This window comes from Eptesicus fuscus, chromosome 17, assembly GCF_027574615.1.
Source record: "Eptesicus fuscus isolate TK198812 chromosome 17, DD_ASM_mEF_20220401, whole genome shotgun sequence".
In the NCBI taxonomy this organism is placed as follows: Eukaryota; Metazoa; Chordata; class Mammalia; order Chiroptera; family Vespertilionidae; genus Eptesicus; species Eptesicus fuscus.
In genome coordinates, this window is record NC_072489.1 from 38,477,405 (window position 1) to 38,502,106 (window position 24,702).

The 24,702-nt window shown below is 40.6% G+C and overlaps 1 protein-coding gene across 1 annotated transcript in view; it reads left to right on the forward strand.

Moving 5' to 3' along the window:
* PLCE1 (phospholipase C epsilon 1) overlaps nucleotides 1–24,702 on the forward strand; it is a 257,012-nt gene that overhangs the window by 119,064 nt on the left and 113,246 nt on the right. The window contains exon 3 of the mRNA XM_008144085.3: nucleotides 17,909–18,225. Coding sequence (XP_008142307.2) covers nucleotides 17,909–18,225 — 317 coding nt within the window. The remainder of the gene's footprint in view (nucleotides 1–17,908; nucleotides 18,226–24,702) is intronic.

Below are 24,702 nucleotides of genomic sequence, written 5' to 3' on the forward strand. Positions count from 1 at the left end.
CTTTGATCTTCATTGGCCTCAATATGGAAGTCCTGCCCAGTTGAGAGGTACTAACTGTCCCACCATGAGATGGGCAGTTTCTGATTTGTTTCTATGGATGCCCAATGTGCCTGGTGCAGTTGGCAAGTGGTCCTGAGGGTCATATCTCTGCAAAGTGGTCTCATACTGTTGTTGAAAAAAGAGAAAAAGAAAAAAAGGTGGAGGCAGCCTAAGTCTCTGAATAGCCCTGCTTTTGAGGATCTGGAGGATCTTTCCTGAGCAAAGAGGTGAAGGCACCTCCACACTCCAGCCCTCAAGCCAGGAGAGGAGTCCCCATTTCCTTTATATCTTTGGGGAAAGCCCTCCTCCCTATGGTTATCATACCCCAGCCCAGCACACCAAGAAGAGGCCACTGGTGGTGAAAATTCATATACTTTACAAATATTTATTAAATACCTACACTGCTAGCACCCAAAATAGAACAGACATTGTCCCCACCTACATGGAGCCTAAAGACCAGGAGGAAATCAAGTAATTACAAAACAAATGACAAATTGTAACCACGATATGTACTACAAGGGAGAGGACGTGGCTGCGTGAGACCCTCTAAAAGGGGATTTGACCCAGGCAGAGAAGAGCTTCCTTGAAGCATTGATGTTTCAGCTCAGGACTAAGGTTCCAATGGATATTAACTAACAGAATGGAGTGGTTGACAGCGTATTCTAGACAGAAGTAATTGTATGTGCAAAGGCCCAACGGCAGAAGAGATAATGGCAAGTTTGAGGTTTGGATGGAGAATGGGGAGATATAGGGTTCATCAGGAAAATCTGGAGAAGTAAGAATGACAGGTGAACAGCTATGGGGTGCTCATTGTGTGCCCAGCATCATGACAAGTGTTTTTAAAGTCTTATATAATTTTTAAGTGCTATTCTTACATGTGAAGAAACTAAGGCACATAAAGCCAAAAAAAAAAAAAAATGTTTGCCAGATAATTCAGGCTCTTGTTAAGGGCCCTTGTCTGCATCCCTAAGAGCAATGGGAAGCCATCAGAGGGTTTTAAGCAGAAATGACACAACAAGATTTATGTTTCAAAAGGATGATTCTGATAAAAATAAGCTAGAGATGCCCCCACATGCACAGCTCCTTCCAGCCCCCTCTGTACCCAAAATAAAAATATACTCAAAATAAAAGTATACCCGAAATAAAAATGTTTACATGGATTAATTTCATGGATACTGAATCTGAAAAGAAATGATTATTCCAAAATAGAGACCTAGATGGTATTAGCAGAAGTTGTTCTGAGGAAGTGTGGAAAGGAGGAATGGCCTAGTCACCCAGGTCTCTCTGCGCTCTGGGAACTGTGTTTAGAAGAGACTTGTGGCATGATCTAGAGATGGGGATTGATGACATCCACCTCCAGGCCACTATTCAGTATCCCCACCCTCGACAAACTCCCGGAGTACTATGAGCCTAGCAGTGTGTGCTTATACCAGGGGAGCAAAGACTTTCATGAGCCAAAGCCAGGACGGAAGTTTTTCTTTGACAGTTGCAGTTTTTTGTTTAATTTTAATTGGGAAATTTTGTATAAAAATGTAGAGTTTTGACTTCTCTGGAAACCCTGCGTCACTGTCCTCCCTTAGCCCCACGGGCTGGCCCTGACCCACCCACCACCCACACCAGCTCCCTACTCCTCCCCTGATACACCTGGCCCCACCTCTCCTCTCTGGTCTCATTTTCTGACCTGCCTGGCCCTAGCCGTCTGTGTTTGGGACCCCTGGATTGTATTCCAAGATTGGCACGTGCTATCGATAATTGAAGAGTTAGGAGGCTGGGCTGGAAGTTGGGACAAAGTGGAGAAGGGCTCTGAACACACAGGGGGCACCTTTGATCCACCTTCTGGGTGGGGGTTGTTCTAGGCAGGAAAAGCCTGTGAGATAACGTGTTAGCCTGGGAATGAGTGTCTGGGAAACACAGAGAAAACAGCTCTCAGCAACCACCTCAATGGTGGAGACAGACAGTGAGACATAAGGTTAATGTGGTAGTTGTGGTTACAATTTGTAGAGAACGAGGTGAAATTTAGACCTAAAGCATTAGAGAGCCATCGCAGTCTCTGAAGCAGGTTGAATTTTAGGACTCTCAGACCAACAGTGGCATGTTAGGGTCAAGAACCTGGAGGTGGGGACACCCTCTGTAGGAAGGAGAGCGGTAATGACCAACCTGAGTGATTATTCCTGGATTAGAAATGGTGTGCTCAAAATAAAGGGCTAGAAGCCAGTGTGAGCCCATTTAGTTTTCATTGGCACAGAGTAGTGGTTACAGGAAAAAGACTAGTCTTGAAAGTTTAGCCCCACCAGGAGAAAAATGAAATGTAGTTGAAAGTTACAGTTGGTTAAGAATGGAGGCATTTTTACTATGACACAGCACCATTGTGAAAACCTCCACACTCCTGCCAAGGGGTAGATGCTGCTCAACTTCTCCCAGAGTCAGGGCATTGAGTGCTCTTGGCACCGTCAGCTCAGCACAGGGGCCGGGAGCAGGGCCTCCAGAAAGCATAGATCTTGCCCAAATGTGGAAAACCTTTAGGGATGTGAAAACCATTAGGGATCCGTAGCCCTGATTTGAACCAAGCAGAATAAACAAACCCCTGCCCAAAGTGGAATTCGCTGGACGCCTGTCAGAGTTATCCACGGGGAAAGGCTGGAGGCCTCCAGGGTCTTTGAGTAGGTTCATGTCTTGTTTGAGCTGCTTCTCTCTCGATTGCATGTGTTTCGGTCTTCGTCCTTTTTTGAAGTCTCTTAACGTTTCTCTTAAAAACATGCCAACAGATTGTATTCTGGACATGTAACATATGCAGTACTTTTTTCTTCTGCTAATGGGATATTAAAGCCCAAGTTAGATCTTCTGGAAGTGTGTTACATATTCAGGAACTGGTTGGAAAAGCTCCAGAGAGCATTCACATTTTCCATACACAGGGTCTTGGTAAGTTCCCAACCTCCATTTCTATTTTCAATAGAAATATTTGTCACTCTTTCCGGCCTAATAGTTTAGTTATATGTATGTCTGTGCATAGTGTAGCGTAACTTTCTGTCTCTCTCCCCATAACAGTTAACTTTCATTTTTTATCCCATTTTAAAAAAAACACTAGGGAGGTAGACTCATAGAAAATTATGAATGTTCATTCATTCATTAAGTGTCTTCTGTGGGCTGGACACTGTGAGTCACTCTTTGGGGACAGTGGAAGGAGTGGATTAAAGAAGAGCAAATAATTCCCCTAACTCCTACTGTTCACAATCTATTGAAAGGTGGAGATGGACACAGAGATAAGAAACCAAGACATAGCACAGCTAAGAACCAAGCCCTACATGGTCACGAATTCAGAGGTCACAGAAGCATGATTTGAATGAGTCTATAGCTAAACTTGAGCTCTCACTCAGTCTCTACTCTACCAGTAGGAAATATAATACAGCACAATATGGAAAACATTTACTGAGTGCCATTGTTTCCATGTTCTAGGTGGGCATGAAAACAATGAAAAAGAGCACTGATCTTAATCTCTCAGAGTTGCTGATTTAGTTGACAGAGAAACTGACATGTGAACATGTGGTTACATTGTACTATGATACAAAATATGAGGCAAAGATTAGTGATTAAGGGTGTGGCTTTGGTGACAGACGGACCTAAATTCCACATCTACCATGTACAAACTGTGAGCCAGGGCAGTTAACTCTGTCCCTAAATCTCATCATCTTAACTGTAAGACATCATCTTCCCTATAAAATGAGGACAATGCGGATACTTGCCTCAGAGAATTATAACGGAATAAAAATAAATCTAATGAACATAAAGTGATAGCATAATGTCCAAAAACAACAACAACAAAAATACAAATGAAACAAAGGTGGTTATGGAGCAAAGAAGACATTCCAGAAATAGCAAGCAAAGAATCTTTCTGTGTCTCATGGCTTCCATGTCACCCACCTTTGCCTAAGGAAAACTAACTCATGCTCTGAGGGCCAAGAGCTTCCATGCCAGGTAGCCTGCTCAGCCCTCTTTTTGCTGCCACACACAGAAAGCAGCTTTTTCAGTTCTCCTGCATGTTTGTTTCACTCTACATTGGGTCTAATGCTCAGGTCTGAGGGATCTTTGAAGCCTGATGTGGTCAGAGCTACATGCAGCTCAATCAGTGCAAGCAATAGAAACAACAATAACTGTCATTTATTGAATCGGGAACTACATGCAACAAACTCTTCTAAGTGCTTTACCAACACCAACCTTCTTGCAATAGAAACAGAAAGGCATCTCAGGCCCCACCTGAGACCTCACAAATTAGAATCTGCGTTACTTTAACAAGATTCCCAGGTTAAAAACAACAAAACTGTGTTCCAAGTCCTAGCTATGCCTAAGTCACTAATCTTGCAACCTAAATCTTTCCTCCTCTGCCTCTCATCTTCAATCCCTTGGTCTCATTCAGTTTTAAGATTGACTTAAAAAGGCCCCAAGTCCTTCCCATTGATACAAAACTGTTTGGGAGTTCTTTTTGTGCCCACGATTGGTGGGCAACAACTGTAAGACTCACTCAGTGGCCAGAGGCCAGTTCTGGTGTGTGATTGTTCCTTCAGAGAGAACAGGGGCTGGCCACTTGGGTCCCTTCAGGTGAAGAGATTACAGAGTAATTAGATATGATCCACCAGCTGTCAAGGAATATAATCTCCTTGTATTATTTATATTTATATCTGTAATTGTAGATAAAAAGGAAGTCACCCTGAAAGAAATAACAGACCAGTGAGTAATTGGGCCTTCAACAACATGAAGGAGCCACATGTGTTATGTGTATTAACGACCTATTTTCCCCCTTTTCCAGCTCTCATGTGCTTATAAACAACTAAATAATAATGCGCTCCCAGTGCATATGACAGTCTGCCTAGAGTTCATGTGCAAATACACAGGCCTTCCATCAGTGGCCCAGCCACTATGCTGATTGTTTTGTGTACATTCATATAATTCCCAAACAACCTGGTGAGGTAGGATCATGTTCCTCATTTCAAAGATGAGAAGACTGAGACTTAAAGGCTATTAAGTGGGTGCCCCTATTTTAAAAAGCATTTAAGGGACTTTTTGGTGATCCCACCCCACGCCCCCTTCCAACCTCAGAGATTAACCAAAGTATTTATTCCAGCCATGTATACTTTACTTGTGAAGAGTTTATGAAAACTAAGCTCATATTTTTGATGAGAAGTTTTGTACTCGTTCTAGCTGGGAGTTCACAGGAAGATGGCTTGGTTTGCTCTGACAGATTAATTACAGGGTGAGGCAACTAGAGAATGTCTGAGCAGGGATTTGGACTTGGCTGCATCCCGCTTGAGAGCTTGGACACCTGAGCTTTCTCCTGTATTGTATCTGGAGCCCGGGGTTCCTCCTTCACCACTGTTAGGAGGCGCATGAGTGAAGGCGCCGAGGCTCTCAGGTTTGCATAGGGAGAGCTGGAAGTAGTCCAGCTGCAGGATCACAGACACTATCAGGGGTCCTCAAACTTTTTAAACAGGGGGCCAGTTCACTGTCCCTCGGACCGTTGGAGGGCTGGACTATAGTTTTAAAAAAAACTATGAACAAATTCCTATGCACACTGCACATATCTTATTTTGAAGTAAAAAAAAAAAAAAAAAAAAAAAACGGCAAAAACACCCGCATGTGGCCCTCGGGCCGTAGTTTGAGGATGCCTGCAGCCTGGGCTGTCCCTTGTCCAGCTGTGGGCGCCAGCACCTCCTTTGTCTCTGCTGCTCAGGCTCACTAGAGAGAGGCCAGCAGCTGTTCTTCCAGGTCCAGTGACTGTTTTATACCAAATCAGAGAGGAACTGACCTTAGGAAGGAACTGCGAGATCTCTCCCGGATGTGTAAAAACCATGCGTATTTTCTTTACACATTTTATTGAGCTGGCCTACATCTTTTTCACACCTCCCATTGCCATCATGGACATCACCCTGCAGGGCCAAATGGCCTTTTTAACCCCTGAGATGTTAGGCTACAAACGGTTTTGTAAGGATTCCTCTGGGTCACTCACAGCAGAGGACAGTCAGGAGGCTTTTGCAGACAATGGGAATGAGCTGGAAGAGACCAACTTTTGAGACAACTGATGGATGAATTGAAGCAAACTCAACCCAGGACATGGAGGAATAACAAATGCCTCCAAGATTGTGGACCAGAGGAAAGGAAGGTGGTACTATTAAAAGGAAGTGAAGCCCTGGCCTGTGTTGCTCAGTGATTAGAATGTTGGCCCGTGCACCTAAGGGTTACAGGTTCGATTTCTGATTTCCAATTTCCAGTCAAAGGCATGTACCTGGGTTGCAGGTTCAATTCCAGGCCCCAGTCGGGGCACATGCGGTAGGCAACTAGTCGATATGTCTCACATCAGTGTTTCTCTCTCTCTCTCTCTCTCTCTCTCTCTCCTCTCTCTCTCTCTCTCTCTCCTACTCTCTCTAAAAATCAATGGAAAAAATATCCACAGATGAGAATTAACAAATGAAGAAAAAGGAAGTGAAAAGTTATATCTAGTTTTGATATCTTGACTTTGAGGTGCTGGAAGTTCAAGTGGACACTCGCAATAGAAGCATTAGGATTGGTTCTAAGTGAGAGGTCTGAATGGGAATAACACTTTTGCCACTCATCTAACATTTAGCTGTGATGGTTACAGCTTGAGATGAACTTTCCTAGGAGGAGAGAGAGGTAAGGGCTGAGACCTGTAGCGTTCAGGCTGAGGGGCTGCAAGAAGGCCCAGAAACCACTGCCAGGGCTGGAGAGTTAAGAGCAAAGCCAGAGAGTGTAGTGTCCTGAGATGAGACTCAGGGAAGCTCTGTGGTGTTGGGCTTAGAATTGTAGATTACCGGACTCCCTCTACATAACAACTCTATGGTGATTTTAATGCACTAAGAATGTCCTCAAATCTCTCATTAGCCACTTTGGCATAGCTATGTTTTTCCTCTTAAGGTGGGTTTGACTTTGTAAGTAAAGATCTGCTTTAAATCATCAAACAGTCAAAAAGCCATTAACTGCATAATTAAATACAGTTCCTGTACAGCCTTGTCCACTGCTACATTAGGTACAGCACAGAGTTGAATTAACATGGTAAATACTTAATGAGTACTTACCTCTCATCTTTAATCCCTGTTGAAATAGAATTTAGTCAACAAGTGGGACACTGTGAGTCCTGTGACTTCCCAGGTTTAGTTAAAAAGGGAAAGGAACAGTTTTGAGTTTGTGCATAAATTAAACTCTGGTACTCAAGGTGTAAGGAATGGAGAAGAGCATGGACTTTGGAGTCAGATGGTCCTGGACTCACTACTTCCTACCTGTGAATATTTAGGCAAGTTACTTAACCTCTCTGAGTTTCCTTAGCTACAAAGTTGAATACTACTTAGAGTAGAAGTAGAATCGTACTTAGGCCACAGAGTTGCTTGTAGGAGAAAGGACATACTTGAATAAAATGTAAGCAAGTGATATCAGTGCCATTATTACTGCCTTTTATGGACAAAAATAATATTCTAGGTTCATATGTGTTTTTCTTATTAAATGTCTTTACCCAAAGTCTGGTACAGGTCATTTCTGCAATAGGATGTTCTAAATCAGAAATAACACGCACCAGTTTCCTTTTAAGTCATACAGCTATTTTAATTGATACTCATATCGTCAAGGATTGAAAATGTGATTATAATAACAAACAACAATAAAGAGTGTACGTCCAACATGAATTTTTAAATTTTTTTTCTTTAAAACAAACATAATTTTATTTTAATATTGGAATGTTTGTAATTTGAAGTCATGGTTACAGTCACGTCCCAGTTTTCCATCTGTTCTTGTCCGATGTACAGGTCCCAGTTACGGCCAGAATTGTGAATACACAATAAGTGTCTGTTGGTCTTGTACAAAGCTTTTCTCAGTTAGACTTACTTAAACATGTAATATATTAATATGAAAGTGAATGTATAGTTAGATGTGAAAATCAATTAAACTAATGCACCATATTAATAGAATAATGTATAACAATCACATGATAGTATCACAAGATGCAGCAAAAGCATTTGACAACATCTAACACTTTTTATGATAAAAAACATTAGATAGGAATAGAAGGGAATGGCCCCAACCTAATAGATTGCATCTATGAAAAACCCATGGCTAACATAATGCATAATGAGGGAAGACTAAAGCTTTCCATCTAAAATCAGAAACCAGACAAAGATATCCATTCTCACCACTTCTCTTTAACATTTACTGCAGAGTCTAGTCAGGGCAATTAAGCAAGAGAAAGAAATCTTTTCCAGATCAGAAAAGAAGAAGTAAAACTATCTCTATTGTCATATAACATGATCTCATATATAGAAAATCCTCAGAACTACTATTAGAATTGTAAAATGAGTTCAACAATGTTGTAAAATACAAGGTCAGTTGTATTTCTGTCCACTAGCCATGAATAACCCAAAAGTGAAGTTAAGAAAACTATTCCATTAACTATAGTATCAAAAAGAATAAAATACTTAATAATAAATTTGCAAAAAACAGTGCAAGACTTGTATACTAAAAATTAAAAACATTGTTGAAAGAAATTTTAAAAGACTTTAAAAGACCTTAATAAATGGAAAGACAGTCTGTGTTTATGGCTTAAAAGACTTAATGTTGTTAAGATGGCAATGCTCCCCAAAGCAATCTACTGATCCAATAAAATCACTCTCAAAATTCCAGCTGCCTATTTTTTTTTTTTTGGCAGAAATTAACAAGCCTATTATAAAATTCATATGGGCTGCCAAGGGACCTAGAACAGTCAAAATAACAATTTTTAAAGAAGAATTAAGTTGGAGGACTCACACTACCAGTTTCTAAATTTGCTACAAAGCTACAGTAATCAAAACAGTGTGGTACTGCCCAGCCACTGTAGCTCAGTGGTTAAGCATTGACCCGTGAACCAGTAGGTCATGGTTCGATTCCTAGTTGGGGCATATGTCTGGGTTGCAGGCTCAATCCCCAGTGGGGAGGGGGAGGGAGTGTGTGCAGGAGGTAGCCAATCTATGATTCTCTCTTATCATTGATGTTTCTATCTTTCTCTCTCCCTGAAATCAATAAAAACATTAAAAAACAAACTAACAGTGTGGTACTGGCATAAAGACAGACATATTGACCAATGGAATTGAATAGAGAGCCCAGAAATAGTCCCTCACATATATTTAGTGAAATAATTTTTGACAAGGGTGCCAAGACCATTAAATGGGGAAAGGACAATCATTTAAACAAATACTGCTAGGAAAATTGGATATCCACGTGCAAAAAATAAATTTGGACCTCTACCTTGCACCATATACAAAAACTAACACAAAATGGGTCAGACCTAAGTGTAAGACCTATAACTATGAAACGTGGGGAAAGTTTCATGGCATTGGATTTGGCAGTGATTTTTTGGATATGACAGCAAAGGCAGAAGCAACAAGAGAAAAAATACACAAATTGGGCTTCATCAAAATTTAAAACTATTGTCCATCAAAGAACACTATCAACAAAGTAAAAGGCAACCCATAGAAAGCAAAAAGTATTTGAGATTAATATCTAGAATGTATATAAAACTTAACAAAAAACAAACAACCCAGTTCAAAAATGGACAAAGATCTTGAATATTTTTCAAGAGAGGATATACAAATGACCAATAAGAACATGAAAAGATGCTTAACGTCATTATTCACTAGGGATATGCAAATCAAAACCATAAGATGTCACTTCATACCCACTAGCATGGCTATAATTATTTTTATTAATAAGGATTCTGTCATATTTTTCTGCTCTGAGGCTAAGTTCAATAATTATTTTTATCTAAATATGGCTTAAGTCTCAATCCAGGCTTTTTTTTTTAAGCACTGACTTAGAAATAATATGCTTCATTGATTTTGTGAACTCATCTTTTTCATGTAGTATTGAGACCAGGCCAGACACATTTTTGCAAGATTGATTTATTACTCTGAAAACCAATAAAAGATCATGAGAAAGAATCACCAATTAATTAACCTTTCTCTACACCCATTACTTCCCTGTTGGAAAGCAATTTTCAGCTCTACCTGAGACTTATTATCTTTAAGCCAGTTCTGAAACCTTTATAAAATGAAATCTGCGTCTTTTCTCCCCTGTTTTAGGTTACTAGTATATAATTGGAATTGCATCACTCAGACTATTAAATGTGCAGTTGATGAATCTAAAGCTTAACTTACCAAAATAAAGGGACTGTCTACAAAATTAAAGTTTTTCCTATTTTCTTCTCTAATTGTAATTTGAAGTAACTTTTCAAGAACAATATTGCCATATTTATTGGAAAAAATCTGAACAGCTCCAATGCTGAACTAGTTTGTGTTCATCAGAAGGTTGGGATTTTGTTCTCTGGATGAGTTTTTCAAATATCATTTTGTTATATTTTTTTAGAATATTGTCACATGTACATGAAAAAATTAAAACAGAATTATGCAATATATAAACACTATTATTAGTTTGGTGTGTACTGGACAGATATTCAAACATTACCTACATTTATAAAATTCATTTTCTTCCAGTGAGATCATATTCCATTGTTTCCAACTTGCTTTTTTTTTTCACCTGAATTTATCATGAAAATTTTTCAGTGTCAATACATATAAATTGTCCTCACTTCACCTATATTTTTGTGAGTATTTCTGTCTGATAAAACCCTAAAAATTGCATTGCTTGGACAAAGGGCAGGCTGTTTAAATTTTTGTTTTGCTTTCCACGAAACCTTGTGCTTATTTCACCACCACTCACAGAGAATGAGAAAGAAAGAGAATGTTTCAGAAGCACAACTACGTGTCAGGTTTTCCTTGTATAAATAAATAATAGATAGCTACATAGATACATAGATTTAAAAAAACACACAAAACTAAGCTACCATTAAAATATAACGGAGTACTATGCTTTATTTTTCATTAAAGTCAGGTTCCAGTAAAGTATAATTCTCTCTTCCTACCCAGAGACAGACAGACAGACAGACAGACAGACAGACAGACAGACAGACTTGGTAGGAAATAGGGAGAATACAGAAGATCCCTCAGAACACTGAGGGCAATAAAGGGAGGACTACTGGAATCAGAGCTGAATTTTAGTTCCAGCCCCATCTCAGTAGTAGGGTGTCTTTAGACGGATTGCTTAGTATTTCTGACCTCTGTTTTGTGATCTGTAGAATGGGGATAATCACACTTGCTTTACAGGGTTCTTTGTAAAAATTAAATTAGTTACTTGATGCAAAGGGCTAACAAATGGCAAGGAACACTAGCTAGGTGAATAGCTATTGCTGAGATGCTAGAAAAGGATCAGAGTGACCAGGCCAAGAGCATCCTGATGGATCGTAAAGTTTTGAAAGCTTTTACAGAAAAAGTTGAGGAAATTGCTAACATTCCAGTTAATACATATGCTATGTAATACAGCACCTTCCCTACCCACATCCATCATCTCCCCGACCCCTCACCATCACTCACATTATATTATTGTTTATCTGTCTCCTCTCCTAGAATGATCTATATGAACAAGGATCTTTTCTTGCTCATTAATTCCAACATCAGTGTAGCCTGAAACAAAACCTGGCACATAGTAGGCACTCAATAAATGAATGAATGAATTTCTGCTTGGCCTTTCTTAAACCCATGCAGATGTATTGGCCGCTAATAAGAGTGGCCCCCAGACACAAAGCACACCCAAGATAACTCAGACTGGGCTTGGGGTAATGCACAGTATTGGCTAGGAGCCAGAATTTTCTGGTTCTTTCTCAACTTTTACCAGTGCCATGACTGACCATTCACACAAGCTGGATTCTTGGGCAAGTCACGTAGCTTTAACTTAAGCTTTTAAAAAATTAACATTAGCAATGCCTATCTGTTATGATTCCCTAACATTATGCAAATTATGTGAGATTATTTTATAAACTCTAGCTTCTCATAGGAGGTACAGCAAGATAAACCAAATGCATTTAGTTTTGATAAGGACCAAGACAGCAAAAAAAGAGAAAGAAATGGGAAGTAACAGGTTTTCAAGGCTCTATCTAGCCCAAGCATGTCAAACTCAAAGGCTAACACAAATACATAACGTTTAAGTTTATATGAGCCACAAAAAAATACAAGCTTCAATTTTCATAGAAACATAGGTTTCTTTTGAAGAGTATAGTATAAAATAGAACAAGAGCAATGATAAAATTAACGTTTTCTTACATGCCCTTATATTGGCTGGGCCACAAAAATGTTCATTGTGGGCCACATGCGGCCCAGGGGCCCTGAGTTTGACATGCTTGTTCTAGCCCAAGCCGGAGCCTCTTCCATGGGCTTGGCCCTGCACCAGCATCTCTGAACAAGTGCTAACCACTACCCTCATCTGCCTTTGTTTCTTCATGAGCCACACCTACTCTATGCCTTCTGGAAAATAAAGCTGCCTTCCTTGCTTTCTACAATGATGCTCCATCTCTCTAAAATATGCTTCAGCCATTGGGAATGACTTGTAGTTTCCTAAATAAGCCTCTCTCACTCTTAGGCCTTTCCATAGGGTCCCAGTAACACAGCAGCCCTAAGCTTCCTTGGGAACCAACTAATCTCATGAACACTTTAGGCCTCATTCCCCCATTTGGAATCACTAAGTGTGATGAGCAAAGTTTTGAAGAGACTTTAATTCCCATGTGAATGATATGGAAACTGACAACAAGATTGAGGAGAGCCTCATAGCATATTCCCCTTGTGGTAATTGTTAAAGGCTCTGAGAAGTCCTGCAATTAAAATAGAAAAAGAGAGCTTGTTTAACTTTGGTTAGCTTGGTATGTCTCTAAATTATTAACCAAGGAACCGTGTTTTGCATAAATTCAGTGTAACACCCTTTGGCAAATACTGGTTTAAAACATGGGAACATTCCTAGGAACTTAAAAGAAGGAAAAGAGAGAGCACTTCTAAGTTCCTGTGTGCTCCACTCTAATATAATGTAGTGTTTGAATGGATGGCTGAGCAAGGAGGGAAACTGTCCACCCTCTAGGGTCAAATCCTTACCTTTGGAGTTTGAAGAATTCATTTTATCACATCACTTCACTTCAAATTAACAAGCACAAGAAGTTGATTTATACTAACTAAAATCACTTGAATTGCATCTAAAATCCAGAATGTCAATGTGACATTTTGTTGCTGCACATGCAATATGCTGAATGATCAAGAACATGAGCTCTCGAGTCAAACAGACCCTGATTCAAACCCAGATCCCTGGCTTACTACTTATGGGACCTTATGTGAGCCTCACATGAGTGATACTGCCTACGTCCTGTATTAGTCCATGTAAAGCACTAGGTTCAGGAAGCTATTATTTGAGCAGGGAATTAAAACTTGAAGATATTGTGTCTCATCATAGATGTTTCTAGGCTATGACAGTGTCTAGAGATATAGCCCTATTCTGCTGTAGAATAACTATTAATTAAAGAGCGTGGGGCTGAGAGCAAATATTGATGATAAATGAGGTGGATAATTTTATTTACCAGAAACTTTAAAAAATTTTTCACAGTAAAAGAACTAAAGTTTTCAGTGGGCTTTATGAACTTTGCTCCACTAATGAAGAGGACGGATCCAGGTTCATAGAGCTACTGGGCCTTTAACCCATTGTAGAGTTGCCCATATTACAGAGAGGAAGGGTGTTGTGACTTACAGCTGAGAGTTGGGGTAACATCGCATGTGATGGGGAAGAAGGAAATTATAAGAAAGGGTCAGCAAGAAGGAGATAAGGTAGGAAATCTATTTTTCCAGTTTTATTGAGATATAGTTGACATGTCACTGTAGAAGTTTAAGGTGCACAGCATAATTATTTGACTTACATATATTATGAAATGATTATCACAATAAGTTCAGTTAGCACTCATCATCTTGTAGATACATACAATGAAAAGAAAAAGAAATAAGAGAAAAATTATTTTCCTTGTAATGTGAACTCTTAGGATTTACTCTGTTAACAACTTTAATATGTATCATACAACAGTGTTAACTCTAGCTATTGTGTTGTACATTATATCCTTAGTACTTATTTATCTTATAACTGGAAATTTATACCTTTCGACCACCTTCCTCCAATTCCTCCTCTCTTCACTCCCTGTCTGTCATAACCACAAATCTGATATCTTTTTTAGTTTGTTTTAACACCTGCTAAAGTGTGGAACTTGGAGGGCAGAAAATTATGTCCCAAGAAGATTTCTGGGATATTCCTCTGTGGTGCATGATAAAAAAAAAAAAATTCCTGAGTAATCCTGCTTTAAGGAAACCTACACTAAAGGTCTACATTATGTTTCAAGGCTTCAAACATCAGATTTGTGTTTCCTTTGAATGTGATATCATGCTTATACTGAGACACATGGGGACACTGCATTTGTTAGGGTCACACCGACCCGGCTTCTTTTTCTTCATTTATTCCAGTTTTTAGGTCTCATTTATTGCTATTCCCCACCAGTTACTAGATTCTTTAGTCATTGTAACAGCATTGTGATTCATATCTCAAGATATAGTGCAGTTAATAATATATCATCTTATCTTACATACTTACATATTTCAATACATTAACTCTTCTCTTACATATTAAATAATTGGTTTCATAAGATTTGGGAGTTATTTTCATTTCCTTCACAGAGTGCTATACTTTGAAATCCTGTCTTCAAGTTGGTTACTTCTGGGAAGACTTCCTATATATGGCTAATTCACTTGCACATAAATTATTTGTATCCAGAAAATGCCTCTGTCATCAGGCCACATTCTGACTCAATTTTCAGGAAATCCAGTCATTTTGTAAACTTTTCAGAAAGTTGAAGAATGAGGATATGTAAGCTATATAGATTTGAGTTCCTGCCTTATCTTTAATTATTTTCAAATATGACCTTATAGTGAACCAAATATAATTTGGTAGTGTTCGTTTTTTTGCTGCAGTCAATTTTTGGTAGCTTGTTCCAAAAGACGGATAAAAATTGTTAGACTAAGTCATTGTACTCCTTACTCACCTATTAGAATCAAAGGGAAATGATACTTTGGATACTCTAGTTTTCATACAAAAGAGTAAACAGAAAGTTCTGATCGGAATTTACAGGGTAAGGCAAAAGTAGGTTTACAGTCGTGAGTATGCAAAACAGTTTATTCTTGTATCATTATTTACTAATGCATTATTTTCCATATGAACAACTGTAAACCTACTTTTGCCCCACCCTGTATGTAAAACTAGTTTAGGCTTGCATCAGAGGAGAGCACTGTAGCTCAGACTTTCTCCTCACAATTTGTTTAGGTCATCGCTGAAAGCATTCCTCCAAAAGGGGAGCACTTCACTTAATTAAATAACAAATACCACCAAGAACTTTTCCTGAGCTATGCTTCAAAAGAGGTGGACTGCTTGAGAGAGTTGAGGAGGGAACATCAGAGCCCAGACTATCAGCAGAAATACCCTGTCAACACGGTGATCTAAAACGTAGGAACTCCCAAGACAGACCAGGTGTCTATTTTTTCTCTCCCACATCCTCATTGGCTTGTTCATTTAAACAGGCTGGCCTGAGTTTTGAATCGGAAGATGTGGTCACCATATTTACAGAGGAAGGAATCGGGAATGTAGATTACCCTTTAGAGAAGGTCCATAATAAAAAGGAAGCTAGAGGCGATCTGGAGCTTAAGGGACAGGGGAAGTTTATTGGTTTCTTTTTAAGAATAAGGGAAATTGAACATTTGTGTGGGCAAATAGGAGTCAGGGGAAAGAAAAGGACTGGAGGTGGAGATAACCACTGAGGCAAGTTCAGTAGACGTCATCACAAACCTAGGTGGGCCTTGTTGAGCTATTTAGGGAAAAATAAATAAATTTATGTCAAGTTCGAAGCTGCCTGGAGGGCCTGGCTACAGTATGGTAACACAGTTCAGCAAGGGTCCCATCCCTAGGGATTGTCATTGTCATTATCATCATATAGCCGCCCAGAAGCCAAGTATAGTTGGCTGAGTTTGCCCAGGATTGAGGTTTGGGAAGTGCATTTGGTGGAAAGTCAAGGTGACCTGTGAGGGAATCCTGGGAGTTGGTGGGTACCATGTTAAAATGCTGACCATGAACCCAGACCAAGACCAAGCAGCTGGAAGTCAGCAGAGGCAGAGACAGTTTAGTAGAAAAGGTGGAAGGAAAATGGTGGTCAGTTCAGGGATGATGACTTCAGAATTCAGCAATACGGAGACAGAGCACTTCTGAATGATTATCCAAAGTTTTCTGCAATAGAGATAAAAGAATGAAGGATATTGAAGTCTGAATGTTGAAGAAGTGTTTTTAATTGAATTTATTGGGTTAACATTGGTTAATAAAATTATATAGGTTTCAGGTGTACAATTCTATAACAGATTATCTGTATATTGTATGTTTACCACCCCAAGTCAAGTCTTCTTCCATCACCATTTATCTCCCCTTTAACCTCTCCTAACTCCCTTCACACACACCCTTCTCTCTGGTAATTACCATACTGTTGTCTGTGTCTACAAGTTCATTTTTGTTTTTGCTTAATTCCTTCACCTTTACATGAGCTTTGCTGTTGTTTAGTGTCCAGGCTAGATGTCAATCTGTGCCAACGAATACAGTGTCATCAGAAGACAGATGAGTTTTATTCTGTCAAAGGGTCAGTAGGGGTGTTTAAGAAATCAAGAATGTAAGCGTGAAGGAGGGCTGGCCAGGGAGGGACTGCCAGGAAGGGAAAGATGTGAACTGGCAGAGAGCAAGAACAGTTTGGCCCTCAGGGCAGCATTTCCTGAAGTAGTTCCAGCCAGAACTAGTCACACAGAATGGCAGAGTAGGTATCATATAAAGTATGGCTCTGGAGAAATACTCGGTTAAGCGATATAAATGGATTCCTTTACTGGCAGGCCCCTTTGAACCTCTAATGGTGTACCCAATTGCCCCATTTATTTCCAGGAATAGAATTTGTGACAAGAATATGTGACTTTTCCCCAACTTAGTGGCCACAAAACTGATCAGGCTTTGGGAAATTCTGTTCTAGGATTCAGATTTTCCATTTTTTTAATGAATTGATGGATGACTGGTTAAGTTGATGAATAAATGAATGACATAGGTAGGAAGTTAAGAGACAGATTGGAGGGGAGGTAGTAGTCAAAATAAAGTGAATTTGTGCTAAGGGAATAATTTGAGTCTACAAATGCATTCAGTACTTGGATATAATGCCCCCCATCCCCCCCCACCCCCACACCCCCACACACACACACTTCCTCTCCCATGCCATCTTCTTACTACCAGTTGGGAGCAGGGAAGAAGATTTATTTATTTAGATATGTGTCCTTTCTTCCTGTTACTTTCTTACTTTGGCAGGTGCTCCATCCCTGCAAATCCCCAAATCCCAAATGGATTTCGGTGGAATCCGCATTTTGAGGGTGAGATGTTCTCAGAGTAGACGGTGAAGTTTTGAAACCTCACGTGCAGAGTCCCTGGTTCTCCTGCATGTTTACACATATGTGCACATACATGTACATGCTTCCTCCCTTACAACCTTCTTTCCTCTTCCATTTCAGTTGCTGTGCCCACCCCCACCCTTATTTCTTTTCACTCTGATGGTTAGCACTGGAGGATGAAGAATCAAATGCTACATTTTCCCTACTATTCTGCAAGTGGCACAGTGAACTGGTTAGGGAATGGTGTGCCAAATCAATTTTACTTCTGAAAATGGGAAACTACACCTGCCCTTGGCCCCAGGGAGGGGGACAGGGGAAGCAGCAGGGCAGATATCAGGTCTCTATAACAAGAAAGGTAGTATAGAACTGCAGAAACTTTGGTTACGAAACCTACATGAATGTGAATGGCCCTCAAGTAAATATCAGTTGTAAGGAAAACCAGCTTTTGTGTGACCATGACCTCTGTGGCTTTATTCCAGAACGCCAACCGGGCACCTCTGTGGCCAATTCCAGTGCCCTCCCTTCAAGTTCAGCTGGGATCAGCAAGGAACTGATTGATCTGCAGCCCCTCATCCAGTTCCCTGAGGAAGTCGCCAGCATCCTGATGGAGCAGGAACAGAATATCTACCGAAGGGTCTTGCCGGTTGACTATCTTTGCTTCTTGACCCAGAACTTGGGCACTCCAGAATGTCAGAGGTCCCTGCCCTGCCTCAAAGCATCCATCTCGGCATCAATTCTTAACTCCCAGAACAGAGAGCACAATGCCCTTGAAGATCTTGTGATGAGATTTAATGAGGTAAGGAGCCACTTTCAGATGTTTTTGTGAGAATTGCTAGTAAGTGGTTTTTAAGCGTATTTCTCTTTCTCGGTTTGTCTGTTACCGACATCTCATCTACCTGTCTGTCCTGTCACTTCCACGATGACTGCTTTCTTCCCAGGCACTGAGATAGACAACACATTGTCATCCTCCCTCTCACTTCACTCTAACCGACCGAAGCCTAAGTGATGCTATCTCTACCTCATGTCCTTACCAAGTCCACACGCCTTCTCCCTTGGGGCAACCAGTCCCCAACTTTTCTCCCCTCACTTCCAAAATATTCTGCCTGTGCCCATTTTCAAACATTCTCTCCCTGGTTTCTTCAGGTGCTTTCAATATTAGATGTCTCGATTTTGAGTTTGGTCAGCATGATCCCTGGTCACAGGATCCACTGTCAGGCCTCCTCAGCAGACAGTAAACACCAACACCTGGGTCAGGAAAGTGGGGAGGAACGTGGACTTGAGGGACAATGAGTCACCCCCCTCCTGTTCTCTGATCCCATCAACATCCCCAGCCCCCAGAATGTCCCTCCAAGGCCTCTGAGACCTTACCAACCAGTTCTGACGAGGACAGCTATCACCGGAGTCTGGGAACACTTGGGAGGGAGGCAGGTCTAGTGGCAACTAGGAGGAGGAGGGCCAATGGCTGACATGCTATGGCCCTGGAACAAGCACAAGGGATAGGAAGGAGGAGAGGCAGGTCTCCAGGCAGGGCAAGGGTCAGGGATGCTGTGCTTTGGGCTTAAAGAACACTTTTCCTCCATAGTATAACCACACACTCAAAGTTTTCTGTTCTACAGTTGCTGTCTTTTAGACTTTATTTCTTTTGCCTTGAAGATTAAAGCACAAATTTCAGTTTCTGTAGTTGTTGGTTGTTGGTTGGTTTAACTCCACAATTATAGTAGTAAATGCTAAAAGGATACTCCCGTTCTAGTCCTGTATATCTCTGATTGACAGTGGATCAATCCGCCTTTGTTACTTAAACACTTTCTAATGATAGCAGCTCACCTCGCAGTCTCCATAGCCTGCCAATCATGGCCCAGATGATGCATGTAAATGTCAGTGACCATGGGGAGGCACAGTGGATGCAGACATGTTAGGGGCTCAGCTCAAGCAGTTAGTTCTGTGCCCAGACATGTTCCTCAAAGGGAGATCCATGACCCTGGGAATCGCTGATCTCCATCTAGTACAGCCCTGCTAATCAGCTACATATACCATTGATTTGCTCCTCACCACAACCCTGGGAAACAGATACTGTCATTAGCCCTACACTACCAGTAAGGAAACTGAAGCACAATGAGATGAAATCATTTGCCCAAGGTTATGTAGGTATTAGGTGGCAATAGTGAGATTCAAACCCATGCTGCCAGGTCCCCAGAGCCTGGGCTTTGAACCGCTGTAGTATTCTGCCTCCCATCTGTATCAAGACTCATATTGTGGGGTGGCGCCTGATAAAAATGCAGGTTCCTGGTTCCACCCCAGATTGAGTAAAACACTCTCTGGGTGTCCCCATGAGAGCTTATAAATCACACTGACCCAATGTTGTTTTCTAAAATAAATCTCTTGGTGATCTTGATTTTCCTTACCAATAAAGCTGGGTGGGAAATGAAAGTTCCAGTAAACTGTAATTTCATAGGGGATTTTACTGTATTTTGTGAATTATTTTAAACTTCCAGATCTAGTCACTCTCACATAATATGGGACCTTGTCCTTATCCTTTGTTGTTGTTATTGTTTTAAATCCCACCTGAACTTAAAAGTGATTTGCCCAAACTTTTAAAATCTAATTTTAAATTAATTTTGGAGAAAGAAAACTTGAATTTCTTCCATTCATTGCTATAACCTTAGGAATCCGAGATGAATCAGTGATTTCATTAGTTCAGAGTTAGTGATCTTCGGAACCACCGCTGGGTTGAGGCACGCTTTGGACTATCTCTGAAAATAGTTTAGCTTAGCAACTTCAGAACGTAAACAAGATTTCTGGGAAAACACTTAACTTCTTAAGAGAACAGTCTGTTTTCAAGTATTCTCAAGCATCTATTTCCATACAAATTTTGGGCATGCAGATTAAAAATCAATCTTATAAAGTCATTATAGGCAGATCCCAAATGACCTCTGCTAATCAAACTGGGATAGCTAAATTCTTGTTTATATATATACCTTAGGGTAGAAAAGCTGCATTACATTAAAGGGGAATTCTTAAGTTCAGATTTTCACCTATTTAGGATGGTTTTGCCTCCAAATTAGCATGGTTTTACTTTCTGTAAAGAAGAGGAAGGAAAGGGGCTAGCATTTATTTACTAGGTGCTCTGCACTAGATACTTTCACATTTTTAAATCCCATTTAATCCTACGGAGAGTTTTGTAAGGCGGTTGTCATTGTCCCTAACTCACAGATAAAGAAAGTGAAGCTTTGTTTGAAGTTAAACAACAAAATAAAAAATCATAGTATTGAATTATGGTCTATAGAATAAATAAATATTTATGAGTTCATACTGATATGAATAATTGAATAAATATATCAGTGGAGGGGGGGTAAGGTACAACTCTTATTTTTAAAAGAATTTCAATTAATAAGTGTACAAGGAATGAGGGAAATAGGAAATCACCATTAGGAAACCCCAGTAATAAATTATTACAGGCAAGAACCATTGATGAATTCTAAAATTTTGGTGCAAAACTGTGATGAGAAACAAGATATTTGCATAGTTTAAAAGTATTTCTCCACACGAAACTGGATACACAGAATAACTGTGCTTTCTTCAGGGAAGGAAGAGGTGTATTTCTTGAAACACTGGAGAATCTGAAAGACAAGAGAGAGAATATTAGCTCCATTGCAGGAGTGTCGGTCACTTAGGGGAGAGACCAGCACACTCAGTTAACATACCATCTGCACTTCTCAGAAGCAGGGCACCATGGTGGGTAAGCACTAAGGAAAGTGAGTAACAGCCTGCAGCTGCCAGAAGCTACCAGTCTTAAATTGTAGTCAGGCACGGGCACAAACCACTACCAAAAAAGGCAGAAAGTACTCGCAGTGTTAGTGCCACAGATGGTGGGAGCTGAAGTGTCTGGGTGGGAGATCAGAGCTCTTGCTGCTCAGCTCTGGTTTGTGGGGCTGGGCCTTAAGGGATAGCTGGGGCAGAGGGGGAACATCGGGGAAGGGAGGACATTCCGGACAAGAAGACAACCAGTTCTTGTCATGAGCAAGACTCATGGTCTAGGGAGTCAGCTTGCTCCAGACTGTCAGTAGAACATGATCAAGAGCTACAAGTTTCCTGAATTTTAACAACTACTTACATGATGACTTAACTGTGGTGTGGGGAAAGGGAAGAAAATCCCTATGCCTTTTGGGCAATGTTGCATTAAGTTTATTCTTAGGAAAATAAGGTTAAAAGTACAATGCATTTGAAAGTACAGTCATGAAATAACTGAAAGGGTTTGGCTTTCAGTAAGGAAGCCCAGGAGATAGGTCATTTAAAATCAATTTAGATTGTGGCTTGGAAGCATTGTTTGCCCCATCCGCCTTCTCCCACCCAGTGTTGAGACTGCACAGGAGTAACTTCTGAAAAGATCATCTTTTTATCCTTGCAAGTACACAGAAGCACATGCAAGTGGTTAGCCCTCAAGCAGTGGTAGTCAAGATCTGTGCTGGGGGTGGGCTCAGTTCTGCTTTGATTGGTTGGGAGGCAGGTCTTCCTGAATCCTTTTGATCTGGACATCTCTCTGTAGTTATAGTCTTGATCTAAAACTCCAAAAAGCCAGAGTTCTCTTTCTCCTTTCAGGTTGAGAAGCCTCCCTTCCCACGAAGATTCTTTGACACTCAAGTCATACTGTCCTTCTCCCCTCCCCCTTTTTCTTCCTCTCTCCAGCCTCTACTTCTAGCCCACATGCCTTTTGATCTTACTGGTTTTTAACTCCTCTTATAATAAATTGAAGAGCCATTTCTCTTTCCTAAAGGAGACAAAGAGATTTTGTTGTTGTTGTTGTTGTAGATAATTTCACCAAAGAGATTGCATACTTTAGCACATGTGGTTGAGAAGAGATGAGAGGCAGATAAAGATTAAAGATCATCCTTACTCCATTTCCTTTCCCATCTTTTTCTTGTGAAGCTCTGTGGTGGAACAAGGGGCAGAAGGATATGTTCTGGAATCACAGTCCTGAGTCACTAGTTCTCAAACAGTATGTCTCCTCAGTATGGCCTCTGCTTCTGTCCTCTTATTCACCCATTGATGACTTTTGCGGTTGGAACTCGTCATGGTCTGCATCTACAGCTGGTCTGTCAACAGAACAAATTTTTGGTTCCACTGCCCACACCACTGCCAGACACTCTTTGTGTAACAGGTCATTGATTTCTCTGGCTAAGGACTGGGTTTCAGGTTCAAGAGGCGATTAAAGGTTCCACTTTTTCCTTTGCCCTACAAGAGCAGTTTTTGCTTGCTGGGTAGTTCTTAGCAAGACCATTTGTCTGGGCCCCTCTTTCAGACTAGTTGGTCCAAGGGCAGGACTTGAGCCCAAGATGGAGCCAAATTATGAGAACCCAGAAGACTTAGAGGGATTCCATCTGGCTCGTTGACTCTCCCTCCCACCCCTCCACCCATGACCTCTCAACCTCTTCCATTTGGTCAACCTTAAACAATCATCAACCTGCTTCTCACAAAGGTGGGCAGCCCAAAGTGACACTTGGTTGTTGCTTGTTCCTTCCATCTGCTAGCTTCCACTAGATGTCAAGTCAACAGTTTAGAGGCCACTCCCTCTATAAAGAATGCCAAGGTGCAGCTTAACTCCCCTGGGAAAGAAGTGTATGAATAAATAAACCATCTGCCCGGAAGAGGGCTGGTTGAGTCTGGATCCTCTCAGCCAGAATCATAAGTGATAATCATCATTTTGGCACATTCCAGCATCCAAATATCTGTCTGGTCATAGCCAAGGGAAGACCATTTCAGCACAATAAGGAAAAAGTATGGCATATGATAATGCGGGGAAGAGTTAGTGTCCTCACATCCAAACATGTTCCTTCCCTTGAAATATTTTAGAAAAAAAAAATCTTGTTTTAAATTTCTACATTCAACCATGTTAGAAAAGTTTTCTTTCAAGGCTTTTCTCCCCCTGTTATGCAGATAGCCAACAAAATGATCTCTTCAGGGCTGCTATACAAACTTTCTTCCTCATACCTGAACGCTCACGGGACAAATGGTTAATAAAGCTCCCTCCCGGCAAGGGAAATTTCAGCTCACTTTGGAAAACCAGATCTCTTTTTGGGAAAGAACGTCTCCCCAGAGGCACACCTCTGAGAGCAGACAGTGTATTCATTCCCCAGAGCATTTCACTGCACGTTCCCAGCTTAACAGAGATCTTAGTTCAGGAATTTCTGGGCTAAAAAACACAGTAGGCAGTTAAACCACAGAGACTGAGTTGTGCAGGGCAGTGCTCTAAGAGCAAGGTTATTCGTGGGGACTCATGTGCCGTGGAGCCAGTTGACAACACATTATGTTCAGAAAAAAAGGAAGGAAGTAAAGAAAGGGAAAGAAAGCAAGCAAGCAAGGCACCACATTTATTTAAATTTACCTTGGACAGTTCTCAGTTATCTACTGATAATTCTGTATTTTTAAAAAGTAATTTGGGCCCTAACCGGTTTGGTTCAGTGGATAAAGCATTAGCTTACAGACTGAAAGCTCCCAGGTTCGATTCCGGTCAAGGTCACGTACGAGGCACATGGGGGAGACCGCCAATCAGTGTATTTTTCTCACATTGATGTTTCTCTCTGTGTGTCTCTCCCCCCCCCCCCTCCTTCCCACTCTCTCTAAAAATCAATGGGGAAATATCCTTGGGTGAGGATTAACAAAAAATAAATAAAAATAAAAATAATTTGATCCTTGTGCTGCAGTAGAAGACTTGGTTTTGAAACATTAAATATTCAAACTATTTTGTTACTATGACAGGATATTTTTATTCTCTTGGCCTTCTTGAAGCTCACATCATGTGTCTAGTATTTAACCAACCCAGAAAAAGAACTGCCAAAGCTATTGACCTATTGGAGGCCTGTTTGATTTTGTTTAAAGCAGGAATCAAGTTAGCACTTCAATCTTGGGACTGATAGAAATAAGAATAAATCCAATGAAAATCGGAAGTAGACAAATAAGAATTTTGACAGAGGCGAGAAGTTTTATTATTATTATTAATAGTAAACATGACTCCGAGAAGCAGTCCAGCAACTCCTCAAGGTCATTCTTTGCCATCAGACATGTAAATTACACTGAACACTGTGGGAAAGACCAGGTAGGCCTTAGTCAGAGACTGGGATTTTGAGCCTCTCTCCAGGAGTACAATAACTGACCCTATTAGGATGTTTAATTCTGCTCTTTGAAAAACCACTCTTAGAGATCTTTATGTACATGTAGGAGCCAAGCAGGAAAGTACTTATGCTTTGCCAAGAATTTACATTCACTGAAGAGATTTAAA